General features: G+C 40.8%; 2 protein-coding genes across 2 annotated transcripts; one reads left to right on the forward strand and one right to left on the reverse strand.

Moving 5' to 3' along the window:
• Positions 1-6,926: 6,926 nt before the first annotated feature.
• Positions 6,927-14,191, reverse strand: CLHC1 (clathrin heavy chain linker domain containing 1; the record flags this gene model as incomplete). Its single annotated transcript, XM_055816452.1, has 5 exons — positions 6,927-8,696; positions 10,729-10,913; positions 13,009-13,186; positions 13,762-13,876; positions 13,958-14,191. Coding segments are annotated over 5 exons (993 nt in total), but the record flags the coding sequence as incomplete, so codon positions are not given.
• Positions 14,192-14,803: 612 nt separating this feature from the next.
• RPS27A (ribosomal protein S27a) lies at positions 14,804-16,821 on the forward strand. Its single transcript, XM_055816346.1, has 5 exons — positions 14,804-14,960; positions 15,317-15,371; positions 15,513-15,598; positions 16,211-16,342; positions 16,624-16,821. The coding sequence occupies exons 1-5, from the start codon at positions 14,913-14,915 to the stop codon at positions 16,771-16,773; spliced, it is 471 nt and encodes a 156-aa protein (XP_055672321.1). The 5' UTR covers positions 14,804-14,912; the 3' UTR covers positions 16,774-16,821.
• The last annotated feature ends 136 nt before the right edge of the window (positions 16,822-16,957 follow it).

Here is a 16,957-nt window from a genome sequence, read left to right on the forward strand (position 1 = left end):
AATGCCTTGGATTACTAAAGTACCTTGGATTCCTAGCACAGAATCACCACCCCTTTCACCAGCTCTCATCTCCTGTTCTTTCCATACTGCTCATTACAGAGTTCTTTACTTCACCTTCCAGGTGACTCTTAACTCGTTTCTCTTCCCCTTCTGATATCTTTCCACTTACCTTACCACTTCCCACCCTGATCTAATGAAATATATTTATTCCTCTTCTGGATTCTAAACTCTACATCTCATTCCAAAGTATTCCCACTACCAGGACCGATACAAATTGACCCAGCTGTTCTTTTCAAGCGATGAACTCCAAATGAGGAGGCAAGAGTAAAAACTTTAATGAATATTTGTTCCGAAGCAGTAGCAAAACCACTTCCATCAGCATACTGTGGCTTTTGAGAGTGCTACACAGACCAGCCCAAACAGTGTTAACATGTCTGTTAACATCGTTCTGCTGCTGCCATCTCTACCTATTTTAATGGAAAAATGTACAGGACTAGGTTATGATTTCTATTACCATGCTGCACAAGAGCCCCAGATATAAACAAGACTTCATTTGCAGGGTACTATATGTAGAACAAAACACAACCAGTGCTCTGAAAAATTTCCTAAGATGAGAGACAACACATGTACATTTTCTACAAGGGAAGTAATGAGATAATGATGGCCAACACAATACACTTCCAATCAAGATATTTGTAGCCATAGCTACAAATATGTAAGAATTTATATCAGAATTTTCCAAAAATGACTACAAAACCAAACAGGTTGATCCAAACAGTATCATTCATCACAATTACAAAGAAAAATCAAGTTGTCGATAGACACTTTGACTGCAACGCAACTTTTAAAAGACTACAATGCTGCTTCTTCAAATGGACTGTGTCAGATATAATGTAAAGCTTTTTTGCACCAAAAAGCTAACATAGAACAGCAATAAAATGTACGTGAAGGAAAACCCGGATCCTTCATAAGATGTGATAAAAGCAAACATTAGTTCAGCCAATAAGTATTAATTCATTGGAAATCAAAATTGCAAAGACAGAATGCAGTAATAGCTAGAGTATTCATGCTCTGCTACCGATGAAATAAAAAATAATAGCTATTAAAACAAAAAAATAATGAAGAAGCAATGTTTAGAACTAAGAAACAAGTTTCTTTTTCAAGTAACAAGTCTTCATATTTAACAGCTTTGATAATGATATCAGTACTGCAAATGCACTTGTAGAAACACTAATGAAAAGTGTGTGGAGTGAGTTTTTTTAATTTATTTTATTCTCTCTGCTCCTAAAAAAGGATGATCACAGACACCATCTTGATAAGCCTGTTACCGAAAATCTTCACATGGCAAGAGCCCCAAGACACATACCATGATTTCCTGAGAGCTAAAAGGTTGAAGATGCCCTGAGTGTTGACAACAGCTCCTAGGGGTCCTGTTGGTCCTCTGAAGGATGTGAGTGTGTGCCAGAGCAGCTTTGCTGTTGGACTATCACAAACTTCAGCTAGATCAGATGCCTCATGCCACATTTACCAGATAAAGGCACCTAAATGACTCCCTAAGAATGCTGTTCCAGTGTACAGAAGGATATTAACACTATCCAACATCATGTACCTCATTCAATCTGCTCACCTCCTGCAGAAACCAAGAGGGAAAGAAACTACTCCAAATGGGGAATTTAGGAAGAAGCTTAACTGAAGTACTTCGAAGCAGTCTCTGGCACCATTGTCTATGCAACAAGGGCAAATATCTTCTCCAAGACACGAATCAATGTTCTCGCTCCTCTTTCCTCCATCCTTTCTATAGCCCCTGGGAAATCTCCCTCCTCCCACTCCTTACAACGTTTCCTTCTGTGCTTTTCTGCCGCTGAATGATCTTGTTGCCTGAGCAACTGCAGCTGAAGGGGAGCAGGGAGCAGGTTCTGGCCTAGTTGTGTGCTATAGGCAACAGCACTGCATTCTGACCCTGTGACACACAACAGCGATGGTAGCAGCCTCAGGAAATTAGCAGTTCAGGTGAGTTAGGTGCCTTGAGTTGGGTGTAACCTTCTTACCAGGTGCTGGGGATTTTGCAGCCACCCTATATTTTTGTTCAAGTACGAATAAAATAAACTAACACGCAAGACTGTCAAACAAGTAGTTATTTAGCTCATCCACACACCCAGATTATATTCACAAAGCAGCCACACCCCAATTCTGGTCCTAATAAAACTCACAAGTACAAATTAACTAGTAATTAATCTCTAAAATCAGAATTATCTGCTCTAGAAATTTCACATTATTACCACGTGTCTCTCTCTCCCTTTGCTCTTTTCATTGTGTATTTTAGAATTCAGAAAAGTAACCAGAACAAAACTACCTATCAATGACCTTTCCAATCCACTTCAGTATTTATATTTTGCTTTCTTTTCATCTTTGCTGTCTGTCTCTTGGTATTTGAACAATAAGTGGTAAAATGAGAACGCAGTCTCAGTGCTATCCCTGTACAAGAAAGAATAATCTCTGCAAGATATCCAGCAGAGACTTCTTTTCTAATATTGTTTTATTGGAAAAAAATCCTTTTATTTTAAAAAAAATAGAATTCTGTTTATAAGGTTTTGTGTTGCTACAGTATATGAAACACTACGGGTTGCCCCCCCCTCCCATGATGGTTTATGATCAAAATGGTTGTAACTGACTACTTGCTAGTCTGCTGATTGCAGGAGGGAGGGCTCTGCAGCTCTTTCTGCATTTGAGCAAACCATCACTGTGAACATAAAGCATGGAATAGTCTGCGTCAATACTTCTTAACAGATATTAGGACCAGTCTTGTTAAAATAAACCAAAAAACATCAGGGATTGCAGACCTGAATGAGTGTAGCTGCTATGACACTTCACTTTTTTCTTATTATTTAGTTTTTACTTCTGAAGCAGAAAGGTAGTTAGTTAAAAGTTCCAGTTACATCAGGGGTTAATGGTGAGTTACTGGAAAATGACTTGACCTTTTAAATTTCGTATCAATGTGAGCTTCATTCAAAATTAATTTACTCCAGCTTATCAAATCTGCCTTCAGCAGCTGCATGCTTGCTAATTCTGTCCCCTGTACTGTATTTATAGCATTTTTTAATTTAGTTTTTGGACTATGTTTATTTTTGTTGAGCATAAAATAGAGAACAACTGGAGTTTAAGCTTGACAGAATCCAACCACAAAAGCTCAGAAACTAATAATTCATTTTTTGCTCTATTATCTTCAGAGATAACCTACTTCCATTTTCAGCTATTCAGCAGAATAGTCAGGGTGAATATCACTGGAGCAAAACACCGTCCAGATTTTATGTCTTACTAAATTCATTGAAAAGTTTTAATTAATGAAGTCTGGAGCACTATGACTAGATAGCAGATTCCATCAATTCATTTGGAATAAAACTATCAGGATTTCTCAGAAGTATCTGGAAGTTTCAAAACCACCTGTCAAAACAATGTTAGTACATCTAGGACATAAGTAATTTTGCTTCAGAGAGCTTAGATCATTGGTCAGGTACATCCAGTGCTGCCTCTTCAATAGCTCCTTCTGACTAATGGCTTCAACAAATGATGCAAATTAGCTGACTGTATATACAGCTTTCAAAAACAGAAGGGAGGCTCACAGAGTCATAAAATTTAGGGACAGAAAAGGCATAAGGCCAAACATCCTTAGTGTGACTCATGGATTTCAATGGGATTACAGAAGGATAGAAATAGACCACATTTACCATATTAGGTCATCATGCAAATATTATTAATCTTCTGCCAGTGAAAGATTGCTTCCTACCATTCTGTGATTTAAAGTATGAGGATAACTGGCCCACAAGGAAACAAGACAGCTAGAAGAAAAAAAGTGAAATAATGGGAAGAGCCTCAAGAAACAACATAAAATATTTTAAAATTGAGCATCCTAATTTTCCCTAAAAGGTCTTAATGGGTATCACTGGTGGATTCTTACCAGTACAACTCTTATTCAATATCATTTATCTATTTATCAATACAAACTCTTTTGTAGTGATGACCCTCTACCTGTGATTTGCACTTTGTGAAAGCTGTATCACAAAATTTTATTTTGCTTTTGATAACTTCAGAAAACCTAACTCTCAAATCACTTAAGAGTTTTGTGATTAAAGCATGCAAAAGGCTATGTTACGGCTATCTCCTCTCCATAAAACTTGCCAGAGTAACATAAAAAATCCCATCTCACAAAGACAAGAATGCAATAAAAATAGTATTATCATTTCTTTAAGCTCTAATGAAATTTCTCAGGGCAGATGGAGCAAAACCATCTTCTATGTGTTAACAGCACTCACCTAGGAAGTGGATCTTGGATGGGCTGGGCTTTGTACTTTTTCCAGTAAATAAAAAAAAATAATTTAAAGACAGAAAATGAACAATGAACTAATTTTAAGACGGAAGAATTCCACACAGCACAGTCCTTCTTCAGGTAAGTGTCCTGGGCACTAGGCTACGTAACTAACCTCACCTTTCCTCTCATTTCAGTATCTTTAATCTCCCATTCAGCACCTATCTTGTAAGAAGCTGATATCTTCATTAAATCAAGGTATAAATCTGTGGCTGACCTTTGTGAAGTTTGCATTTGAAGGAGGTAACTGCAGCACACCAGTAAAGGTAGGAATTAAGTCCTAGCTAATCAAAGCTTGGAAATAATAAATTACCTAGGACCATGATGCTGTGTACCTATAAATTTTGTTCATTCTTGAAGTATCTTTAAAACTCACAACCACTTTATTATATTTTGACCAACTGTTTTATCCAAGTCAAAGTCTGTCAAACACTGGGAAAATGATAATTTCTGAGTTTGATTAATAAATAAAGAGAAAAAAGAAATATAAATACTGCCAGTACCCTAAATGTTTCAGAATCTCTCTTACCAGCGAGGTGATGAGACAGCTCTACTACTTCGTCTGTGAAACTGGGTAACTCTTCTTCAAAATAATGTCTGAGTCTGGGGACACAAATTTTTGTAAGGAACGGATTTTTAATCTTGCTTAGACATTTACAGCTTTTTTGCTTTGTTTCTAGCTTTTTGAAATTCCATCTCTATATGCAACTTTGAGTGTTTGAATATTATTAAAATACTACTTGGCTTTTATGGACATTTGGGTAAAAGTATATTGTCACCTTGCAAAACAATTTTTAAGAGTTTGTACAAGATGAAGAGACTGAAAATTCTTGAGGTTGCTGAATAAATCACACAGGTCTAAATAGCTCTCAATTCCAACACATGATTAGCAACTGACTCTTGGGGTGGGAGACACCAAGTTCTTCAGAACGAAAATAAGGTATAATAAAGCAAGACCAGTATAGTCCTCCCCAGTAACAGTTGTGGTTGCTTTCAAACAAAGTGACACTGCACTTGCATTGTTTTTCTTGTGTAGCATGATTTCTAAAACTTCCAGAGAATGCTCAGTATGAAACAGCTAGCTAGTAAATAAGCCAACTAAAGGAGCACGTACCTCAGGCCTGCCATTTGACCATGTATCCTTGCTAGAAATCACTTCTGCAGAGTAAAAATAGCTATAAAGAAAAAGAATAAAACTTTGTTGTTCAGCCCATCACTATCCTGTTCAATTTAACAAGCACCTTCATTTTTCAGCTGCTGCAAATATTAAGCAAGAACCATGAAATCACTCTGGGGAGTATCACAGTTACATCTGCACTGCTTTCTTGTATGTTGTCAGCTTTTGTGCAGTACGATGTCAAGGATATTTTCATTGTTTTCACCCTTTTGGTCAAAATCCAACGTATGTTATGCTGTAAACAGAGTTACAATATATACAGTGTATCTGAGGTCAAACACCCCATCTTATTTTATAATCAGTGTGACAACTAATCAGATAATGATCTTTTGTCAGTCATTATATAAAAGAAATAGCACCATTAAAATTAATATATATCCACCAGAATAAAATGAAATTAGAAAATTGAACCTTAAGTTTTAGTAGGCATAGCAATATATAATAATAAATCCATTTTCATCTAGCATGGACTCTCCATTTTTCGATAAAGGGGTGTTACTACTTCTGAGAGTTTACATCTGCTCTCTTTTCCCAGCACACAAAATATATTTGGCCATTCTTTCTGATCCCTTGCTTATGCCTGGTATTTGATTATACTTCAGATTTGAACTTTACAATGCAGGCTGGTAACAAGTAAAATTCTAGAACTTCATAACTAAATTAAGTTACGTAAATGGGAAACAAAATGGCTATCGACCTCTGCATTCATCATGTGTGATGATACCAGACTCTGGACTCTCCTATGGAATTCAACTGCTCCGCATTTCATAATCAAAAAGTGCAGACATCTGTGGTCACTCAGGTGGTGTCAAGCTGAGTTAAGGAAAAGATCAGGCGTCAGTTAATGAATGTTCTAGTTCTGCTACAGAAATAACAGTCTGGACAGCTAAAACAATCTCAATTTGGAAAAAAAACATTTTGTGCTCCTCATGTTTCTTATAAAACCAGTCTTCAAAGTATACTAGCCTGTATTTGTAAAGAGCATGCAATACTTCCCCCTCCCCCCCCCCCCAGTCATAAGCACTTGCTTGGGGCTCTATTCTGTAGATGTGCTGTGTTCAGAAAGCCCACAGAAGCCACTAGCACTGACCTTTCACCTGACTGCTCTTGAGTATCTGCATTAGCATATATGTTCATAATGGCAGGACTACATTAATTTCAGTAACATGAATCACAAAAAACACTAAAAGGGAAAAGTACATTCTTAATTTGTGGTCCATTCTCAGTAATTCTGGGAAAATGTACTTAAACATCAGCCAAAATTCAGCTACAATGATATGTAAAGTAGACATCACCCAAGTCATTTATTCATGAATATGTTCTTTAAACTGATGCTTTAATAAGTATTTTAAATCCCTATTCTCACATTCTTTTGACAGTATCACCTCTTTCTCCCCACTCTCCTGCAAACAGGCTTGTATCAACTGCCTTTGACTTTTAAAAATGCTAGAAATTCCTTTTCAGCATAGCAGATGGAGTACAGAAAATGCTGCAGCAGATTAAAAAAAAAAACAACCTAGGAAAAGATGTGTTCAGCTAAGACAGCAACAGCATCCTGGCAAAGCCCTACTTCCCAGGGTCGCAGAACTTACCTTTTTCTACAGCACTGAACTCACTTCAATTGCCACTAAACTGGCCAGTCTTTGATAGATTTGAACCACTCTTGAGGTAGAAATTCTAATGCTCCCTACAAGAAGTGTATCCTTAATAAAATTTACATAAATTGCAAGATCTTCTGAGCAGTACTAATTTGCAAACATTTGGAAACACACTACTAAGTGGTAGGCATTACTAGAAAAAAATATTTAACACTAACTTATTTAAGAAAATATCTCTAGGTTTGCATATTTAAACAAGGGTTATATTTAGAGGACATATTATTCTTCATGTTGTAAACTAAACTTGCACACCTTTCCCTGTTCCTCATGCACAAAATTCTTCAAGTATCTGTAGACTTGTAAGACTTGTAATTCTTCTCTCTTCAAGAAAGCTCTCTTGTGAATCCTAACTGCAGATTTATCTGTATAATAAATGTGGCCCAGCAGGCCTTAAGAAGTGCCAAAATAAAACAGCAGTAGTTATATCTAGCTTAATTATAGAGATATCTGTTATTTGGGAACATGTAGCAGAGTGAAAACAGCAAATGACATTCAGCATTCTTCCTGTTTATACTGGCTGTAGGCTGAAAGCTAAAAAGAGGCTCTGCCAACATGCACCCAGTGAATCTGCTGGCGTATGACTGCAGTTGGACACCTTCCTTTCCCTAAGGCTGAATTACCCATCTCTTAACAAAATCAGTCTAAGCTAAGTTCCTGTACTGGCTCTTACAGTGTAATATGTTTTACACAATTCCCACAGCAATCCAAGGATCAGGTGGATGCATGTAACCATGAAGCCTCAGTTTGTTCCAAGTAGACTTTGTGGTATTTTGGCAGGCAGGATTTGTTAGATTATTGTGATAATCTAACTTGCACTATGACTCCAGTAATGGCCTATCAGGAAAAAACAAAAATACCAAGGCATCAGGGTATGCCTTCACTGCACTCCCTTTGCCCAGCTCTCTCAGAACAATGATCCACTCAGACCAGTTTCCCCTATCCACGCTGATTCTAAACCCTGTGCAGTATCTCTCTCCACTACTATACTAAAGGCCAGACACTAGGTACTGAAGCTGAGAACAGGATGTAAAGTATATGCATACCACCATACCATTCCAGAGTACAACATGATGACCGTCTTCTACACCGAGAATATATTTTCAGTTAAACAAAAAACAAACCCGCACACATTCTCACAGAGACATTTTAAAAGGGACAGATAACTGATATTTGATGGTAAAATAATTCTCAGCACTGCTCTTTAGCATGCTTGGTGTTTACCGTGGTTCGCGCAGAGCTAAAAGGATTCTTCTCTTGACCGCTCTAAGAGCTCCCTCTGTTGTTACACAGAAGTACCACCGGAAGACATGTTCCATTATCCTCGCACCTTTTTCACCTTCAAGTGGCAAATCTTCAAACACTCCATCCTGATAGGTGAGAATCAACACGATTTTCTCAGATAACTTTTCATGCTTATTTTCTGCACAGGAGACTGCTATCTTATTCCAGTCTTCCAAAGTACAGATGGTATCAAGTAGAATAATCTGTCCCAACGCATCTAAGAAAAAAACAACCATATGTAAAGATCCTGCATTTGCCCTAGTAAGCTTTGTACTATTCATATTAAGCACATCACACAAATCATTCACTGTTTTTCCAGATGGATTACAAGTCTTAAAACTGAGTTTAAAAAAAAAAAAAAGCTGATGAAATTAAAGATCCGTAAGAAAAACAGCGTTTATTTTAATTTAAAAAGCTTAAAGGCCAAAATCCCCGATTGCACTCAAAATCACTTCTGAAACCCCCATGAGCAATAGAATGACAGGGGAGTTGCAGGCACTGAAGCTAAAGGCAGTTTATTGGGCCAAGACACAATAAGCACAATAGACGCAAATAACCATCCATGGACAAAGAAAACCTCATTTTCAGAAGTATAATCTTTAAATTTAAGTACTTTCTTAGCTAAGTCCAGGCAGGTAAATATTAATTTGTCTGCACACTAGTTTTTCAGGACCTGGCACTTGCTGCCCATGTGGTTTGTTGCAGCTGTCTGCCCTCGATTTGAATTCATGTTGCCTGAAGAGTTTTTGCCATTGTGTCCAGCAGTGTAACAACAACAACAAAAAAGTCCAAAAGTTCCTCTGAAAACTTACAAATCTTACAACACCATAGGGCTTTGTGTGTGTGTGTGTGTGCTAAGCAGGAAGCACTGAAGTTGCAAGCTGCCCAAGAGCCAGCCTACAGAGGCTCTGCTAGAAGCAAGGCAAATGCCTGGAGTTATTTCAGTGGCCGGGTTGCCCCAAGGTTGCAACAGCACAGACTGACCCTGTGTGTGAGGGCAGGCAGGGGGGGCCTTCAAATCTGACACCATGACCCTCATCCCTGTGGGAGCGCTGGAAGATGTGAGAACACATGGTTCAGCTGACTGTGAAGGAAAAGCTTTTATTCAGATCACATTATAAACTAGGAACACTGAATCTGAAGTCATTTAAAGGCTGAAATGGGAGTTGAATTGAAATTTCAAGTTAGAAAGGTTCTTACTAAAATTTTGCTGTGCTTACTCTTCTTGCTCGTTTCCTCCAATAGCTAAAACCCATGCTTTTTGTGATCAGCTAAGATAAAAGGCAGGACTGTAGCCCCCATAGATGAGAACAGTCATTTTCTAATCCACTGTTGACAGTGAATTAATGCAGGCTAGGACAATTTTCCAAAAGAAAGAAGTAATCATCTGAAAAGTCAAATACCAAAATTATGTATTTGCATATGGTTACCTCTCCCCTTCCTCACCATAAAAATCCACCATGATCTTGACTGATTTCCCTGAACACTGGGGAAAAGCTAGTGGTGACATTAAAAACTAACCTTCTTTTTTACTTGGAAAAAAAATATATAAAGAGTATTTTTTTCCTGTAATTATTTTAGAAATCTCGTAGAATGAAAAAAATCAACAAACACTAAAAGAGATGATAACCTGAAAATCCTCCCTCAAAATCATCTGAAATATGGCCAGGAAATAAAATAAGAATGAGAAACTGTACCTTAACAGAGCAACAACAGTCTAAGCAAGAATACACATAGAAATAGAAAAGGACACTGTCGGAAGGCACCTAAGTAGAAAGAAACCTAAGAAAGAACATAAGGCACCCTTCTTTCCTTTCACCATTTGATTAATGAACTCACAATGCACCAGAGAGGGCCAAATCAACCTATCAGCCTTGGGTTTGGAACTGCAGGCTATGAGAACCCCCACAGATTCCTACTGGGGTCCTTCCCAAAGTGCTGTGGAGATTTTCTAGCAGGTGTACAAAAACGATTTCCTTACTTCATCAGAGCATGCATGTATTGGTATTATGATAAAATACACAGTATTTAACAGTACTCTTGACATCTTGGTAAACACAATGACAAACATTCAGATATTTGTATTCACTTCAAATGTTTTCTATACGAACGTGGTCAAAAACATCACCGTTAAACCTGAAGTAAATACACTGTAGAACAATCATGGAAAAGAATACAAATGCCTTACTATTCACTTAACGAAAAGTGCTCCAGTTGCCAAATATAATCCATTGCTTCAAAAACTCAGCCCCACTTATATAGGCACAGAGCTACATTTTTGTGTGTACCAGACTGACCATACACAACCTGAGCCAAAGCCAGGCATTTTGACTCATTGCTTGGTTCCACCTTCCTATAGTTATAAATAATATCTTCTACTGCCTCAGAAAAGGTAAACCTGAAGAAGACAAGGTAATAAAACCAACCAGTGTCACTAATGTGTTACATAACTTTGTGTCGTGGTTTAGCCCTAGCTAGCAACTAAGCCCCACACAGCCACTGACTCACTGCCCCCTGCCCTGGTGGGACAGTGGAGAGAATCGGGAGGGTAGAAGTAAGAAAACTGTGGGTTGAGATAAGAACAGTGTCATAATTGGGTGGGTGGGTGGTGGCGATTGTAATGAAAAGGAAAAGAACAAAAAGAGAGAGAATCAAACACCAAGAAAAACAAGTGATGCAAATGAAAAACAGTTGCTCACTGCCAACCGACCAATGCGCAGCCAGTTCCCCAGCAGCAGCCCCGGGCCAGCTTTCCCCCCAGTTCATGTACCGAGCATGATGTCATATGGCAGGGGTCCTCAAACTTTTTAACCAGGGGGCCGGCGCGCGGATGAAGTGGCAGGAAGCCATCTGCGGCTGCTTCGTTTCCCCCCCCCAACCCGCGGCGGAGGATGGCGGCGGGGTTCTGTAAATGCCAGGGGGCGGATTGAGGACGCTGGGGGGCCGTATCCAGCCCGCGGGCCATAGTTTGAAGACCCCTGTCATATGGTATGGAATATTCCCTCAGCCAGTTTGGGTCAGCTGTCCTGGCTGCGCCCTCCAGCCTCCTCACTAGGGTGGTGTGAGAAGCTGAAAAGTCCTTGCCTTAGAGCAAGCACTGCTCAGCAACAACTAAAACATCAGTGTGTTAACAATGTTATTTTCACCCTAAATCCAAAACACAGCACTGTACCAGCTTCTAGGCAGAAAACTAACTCTATCCCAGCCAAAACCAGGACACTTGGGAATATTTCAAAACAAGCTACATGCAGATTGTGTAGATGGGCATATTTCTGCATAAGTGTTTGTAAAGGAGTGTTTCAAAATCAGTACAGTACTTTACAGCTTTGGAATAGGAGGTAAAGCTCCTATTGACCTATACAAACAAGGCACCATTATATTTCAGTAACAGAGTATTTTTCAACAGGCTTCTCCAGCAAACAATTAAAAGCAATTTGCAGATCCCTGACTACTGTAAACATCTATAATACTTGAAATTAGAAACTACAGTTGCTTTTCACTCTTCCACCCTAGAGGAACTAAGCTATTGTCTACTAACACTGCATTTAGTAATATTTTATGATTCCCAAGGTGGTCATAAAGCATGGCTTGAGAAACACTGTTTCACTGTGATGATGTAACTAGCTAGGTCTTATTACTGTAAGAACAATAATGATTTCAGCATGTCAAAAGAGCAGGCTGTAACTGGTTTTTTGCATTAGTAGGCTAGGTTATGCGTTAGGACTGCAATAAAGAAGTGGTATTTTGATCCTGACACAAGGTGGGTTAGAATCTCAATTTAAAACTAAGATATGGACTAGCGTTAAAGAACGCTGTTGCTCCTCACAGGAGTCTTTCAGCATGAGAGAGGCACCCATTAGTTAACTTAATACCAGACCAGTAACATTTTCACCTTTTCAAACAAATCTACTCTGGATTAGGAAAATGTATCTCTGACAGCTTAATGTCTTCTCCAAATAAAAAAATGGAGAAACAGATGCATTTCTAGAAACTCAAATATGATTGTATCCTATCCCCACAAATGGGAAGAAAGAGGTCAAGTGCACTTACGGGGTTTACACTTTAAGTATGTTTTTAGTGCAATTGTGTTTGAAACTGTGGATCTGGTACTGACATCAACAACAGAATGAAAGAAATTAATATCCTAGTGCTTGCAGGTTTTTAATACACAGAAGTCTGTGAAAATTTTATATCCATATAGTTTTTATGTACAGTTTAAGAGAAAAAGTGGCTCAAAACTGAAGTCTACAATGCTGTAAGAAAGGCTGATAGGAACCAAAACAAAATGTGCCCTTCCAAAGGAGCTGACGATATTGTTTGGTCTACGCTCATACCGAATTCAGGATTTAGTAAAAGAACAAAAAAGATTTCCATTAATGTATTTTTGCTTGTGTTTTGTTTGAAAGGATTTACTTTGAAGAAAAGGCAAAGCCTCATGACTTGGGAAGTAAAGGAAGATGGGATGGCATATCACAAACCCATGAATCTCGGTGCAGAACCCACCACATACTTTTTCTGCTTAACCCCACGTGTTAACTAGATTTAGTCCCTTTCCAGATAATGCACATTTGATTGCTTCCAGAGTTATGGCTGAACTTGGAAGGTGTCCAGCTGCAGTACTGGAGTTTATCAGTTCTTTAAGGCAGCTAACAACTAAAGGGATGGAAACAAAAGTCATTGGCTGATCACCCAGAAAAGTATCTTTCACTGTTTATGACTTCTTAAGTTCTAGACTTTGTTTGCTGATACCCACCAATTTTTACCTCAGATTTAATAATCACAGATGTTACTGAAAACTAAGGCAACCAGTACTTCTGGAGCAACCATTTCCATGTAATAAAAGGTATTTTCTCTAGATGGGCACTAAATTTCCTTAGCACTTACAGGTGTGGAAAACCAAAGAAGCAGGGGCTGTGCATTTTAATGTCTTAAAATAGCAGTTTGACTCCAGATTTAAAAGCAGACTCAGTAATCTTTATTCCTATCCATCCCGAAACCTAAGATTCTTTATTCTTGGCATCTCTGTCAGTTGTCTGAAAAAGGCAGGCACAATCAGGCAGGCAGGAGTCCTTCAGCAACTTCAGCAATAACCTTTCAGCTGAACAAAGAGTAAGGCTAATACAAGGATACTATGGGATATATGGCATGGGTCTTTTTAGTTACATAGATTTTCTCCTGGTTTAGGACAGCTTTATGTTGTTTCATCATTTCAAAACTGCCAGAAAATTAGAAAAATGGTTATCAAGCATGAACCTTACTGTAACTTCTAGTAGTACGAATTCATTGTAGTGGACTCCATTCGGCTGCAAATGGGCACAAAACTAGCAGAAAATATACCCATCCTTGATTTCTGTAACAGTGCCAACAGCTCTCAATCAGTCTGCTTATACCTTTTTCCTGCCAGAAAAAGCAGCAACAAACCCCTTTTTAGTTATTAAGTATTGTTCACTGCTCATTTACCTGAAAAATATTTGTTACCTTGCCAAATGCATTACGGTATATAATGTAACACTCCTCAGATGGTCCTTGCTCAGCACAATCCACTTTCTCAGTTTCTGTCAATATATATGCTTGTAGAATACCTAGAAAACTTCTGTCCTTCTCAAAAATGGCGGGATGGAAGTCAGTTTTTCTCTGCTCCAATGTGATAGCGTGGCATAGCAACCTAGCACCTTTCTTACTAAGAAAGTCTAAACCTCTTTCCTCCTTTGTTCAACAACTGCCTTCAGATCAAAACCTGAAAGAAGAGTTGAAATTGTTAAAATAGCATCAGCTGATACTCATGTATTCAAGTGAGCCTTCATCCTGCTTTAACCCTCCCCATATTCAATTCATAAGCATAAGCCCACCTAACAAGTAATTTCCAAATTTCCAGTGCTTCTCTATCCCTAATTTACAGCTTTTCCGATCCTAGAAATATTTGCCCTATAAACCCAGATACCTTTCGCACTGACCCTGTGGAATCTGCAGGTGGCGAGGTAGCTGTGAGATGTTTAAACTGCCTCCACAGGGACTGAGGGGAGAACACAGATTTCTGGGATTTCCCGCTGTAGCGCAGACTGCGGTGGCACAGCTACCTGAAAAACCCGCAATCCCCCGAACAGCCGCCACCGCCCAGAGCAACTACAAGGCGCACAACGCGCCCCCGCCCCGCCGGCCCGCCCGAGGAGCCCGCTCCCTCACGGCCGCGGAGGACGGCGCGGCGCAAGGCGGGCCGCGAGGCACTGTGGGAGCTGCAGTCCCGCTCCCCCTCCCGCGGCGGGACTGCAGCTCCCAGCATGCCGCGCCGCCCCCCGCCCCTCCGCCGGCGCGGGTGGAAACCCCGTGCGGCGCAGCGCGGCGCCCTTTCGGCGAGCCGCCATTCTGGGAGCAGGTCGCGGCTGAGCCGTCGCTCCGCGGCCGCACGCGTGGCCGCCCCGCCGCCGCCCTCGCCATGCAGATCTTCGTGAAGACCCTCACGGGGAAAACCATCACGCTCGAGGTGAGCCGCCGCGGCCCCCCACCGCGCTGCGCCGTCGGGCGAAGGAGGCGGGAGCGGGGCCCGGGGAGGGCTGGCGCGGCGGAGGCGCGGGCCGCGGCCCGGGGGTGAGCCAGCCGGCCCGGCCCCGTTGCGGCCCGCGCCCTCCTCGGGCTTCCCCGCGGCATGCAGCGCGGCGCGGGCGAAGGGAGCCGCCGGCCGGCCGGGCCCCTCGGCGCACCGGGTGCACGGGGAGGCGGCTGCGGGCCGGGTGCGCCGCCGCGGCCGGGGCAGCGTGCTTGCAGCTCCTGTCCCGCGGCTCCTCCGGGCTACCGGAAAGGCAAAGCGCGTTTTGAATCCATTGTTTTGTTTCATACCAGGTTGAGCCTTCTGATACTATAGAAAATGTGAAAGCCAAGATCCAGGATAAGGAGGGTAAGGTCAAGATGTGCCTCCTATTCGCTTTCGGGTCGATGTGTATCTTGGCAGAAGCGATTGTCTGCGGCAACCTATTATTTCATTGTAGAATGTCATCGTTCGTGTTCCTCGTTTAATCTTGATTTATGTCACCGTTAGGCATTCCTCCTGATCAACAGCGACTGATTTTTGCTGGTAAGCAGTTAGAAGATGGACGCACGCTGTCTGACTACAACATTCAAAAAGTGAGTAGGAAAGGCTGCAGCACTGTTGGAGCAGGCTACCCTTTGCTGCTGAGCCTAAGAAACACTTTAAATGGATTAAACCAAATCAGCTGATTTGGGGCTGGGTAGCACTTGTGATGGGGGAAGTAGTGATGCTAAGACTGCTGCAGCCCAGTCTAGTTTCAGGTCACAACAATGCTAACAGCTTCTGCTGCCAGCCCTCCCTTCTGTCAGACCTGGCGTGCTGCGGCCTGCTGCTCTGGGGGCTAATGGGACAAGTCCTGCACATTTCTGCCAGCTTAACCTGACCAGTGAGCGCCACTAAAAAGGAGGAGCTACAAGTAGCTGTTGGTTCGGCTTAGTTGTACCATGAACCTATTCTGCACTTGCAGTTAGAACCGAGGAATATAGTCACAACGATATTTTACAGTAATTAAACCTTATGGGGATTGAGATGCAGCAGCCCACTGTTCTCTGGAGCCAGTTCATTTGCAGACTTGTAGGGAATAATAGTCTTGGAGCTTTCCTTATTGCCTGGTGCTTGAGGTCTACTTTCTGTTGATAAAAAGCCTGCTTAATACTTTCTCAAGACGAGCAGCATTTTTTAGTCTATTTCGTGTGCTTCACAAATAGGAATCAACTCTTCACCTTGTGCTGAGACTTCGTGGTGGTGCCAAGAAAAGAAAGAAGAAGTCTTACACTACTCCCAAGAAGAACAAGCATAAGAGAAAGAAGGTTAAACTTGCAGTGCTTAAGTACTACAAGGTATGTAGAACTAACTATAGGTGAAACTTGGTGAAAACCCAGCCCTCACCAGGAGGGACGTAAAGGCTGTAACTAGTCTGCATGTAGCCTGGCGTATTTAATTTCTTCTTATATTCTTCTATTTGCAAGTATCCCACCTGTTAAATAAAAGCGAAACCGACGTTTTGCAGCTGGGCATTTCAAGAAGTCGATGTAACTGTCATAAAAGAAAAATACTCAAAATTTGCCACCTTTTAGCGCTGGTGATAGTATATGAGATGTTGCTTCTTTGCCCTTCCCAGGTGGATGAGAATGGCAAGATCAGCCGTCTGCGCCGGGAGTGCCCCTCTGAGGAGTGTGGAGCTGGAGTTTTCATGGCTAGTCACTTTGACAGACACTACTGTGGCAAGTGCTGTCTGACATACTGCTTCAATAAACCAGAAGACAAGTAAATGTACTAAACAATAAAAATTTGAAGTTCTGTACGGCTTAAGAATTTATTTCTGCTTCTTGTGGCATTGTTTTTCTCTTTTATCAGCAGAGAGGAAATAAGCTGTGAAACTGGATGCTGATTGCCAGCTGGGATGAAATACTTTGACTGTAGACTGGAAGCAGTAACTTCTTTTAAAGAGTGGC

Source organism: Falco peregrinus, chromosome 11, assembly GCF_023634155.1.
Source record: "Falco peregrinus isolate bFalPer1 chromosome 11, bFalPer1.pri, whole genome shotgun sequence".
Classification (NCBI taxonomy): Eukaryota; Metazoa; Chordata; class Aves; order Falconiformes; family Falconidae; genus Falco; species Falco peregrinus.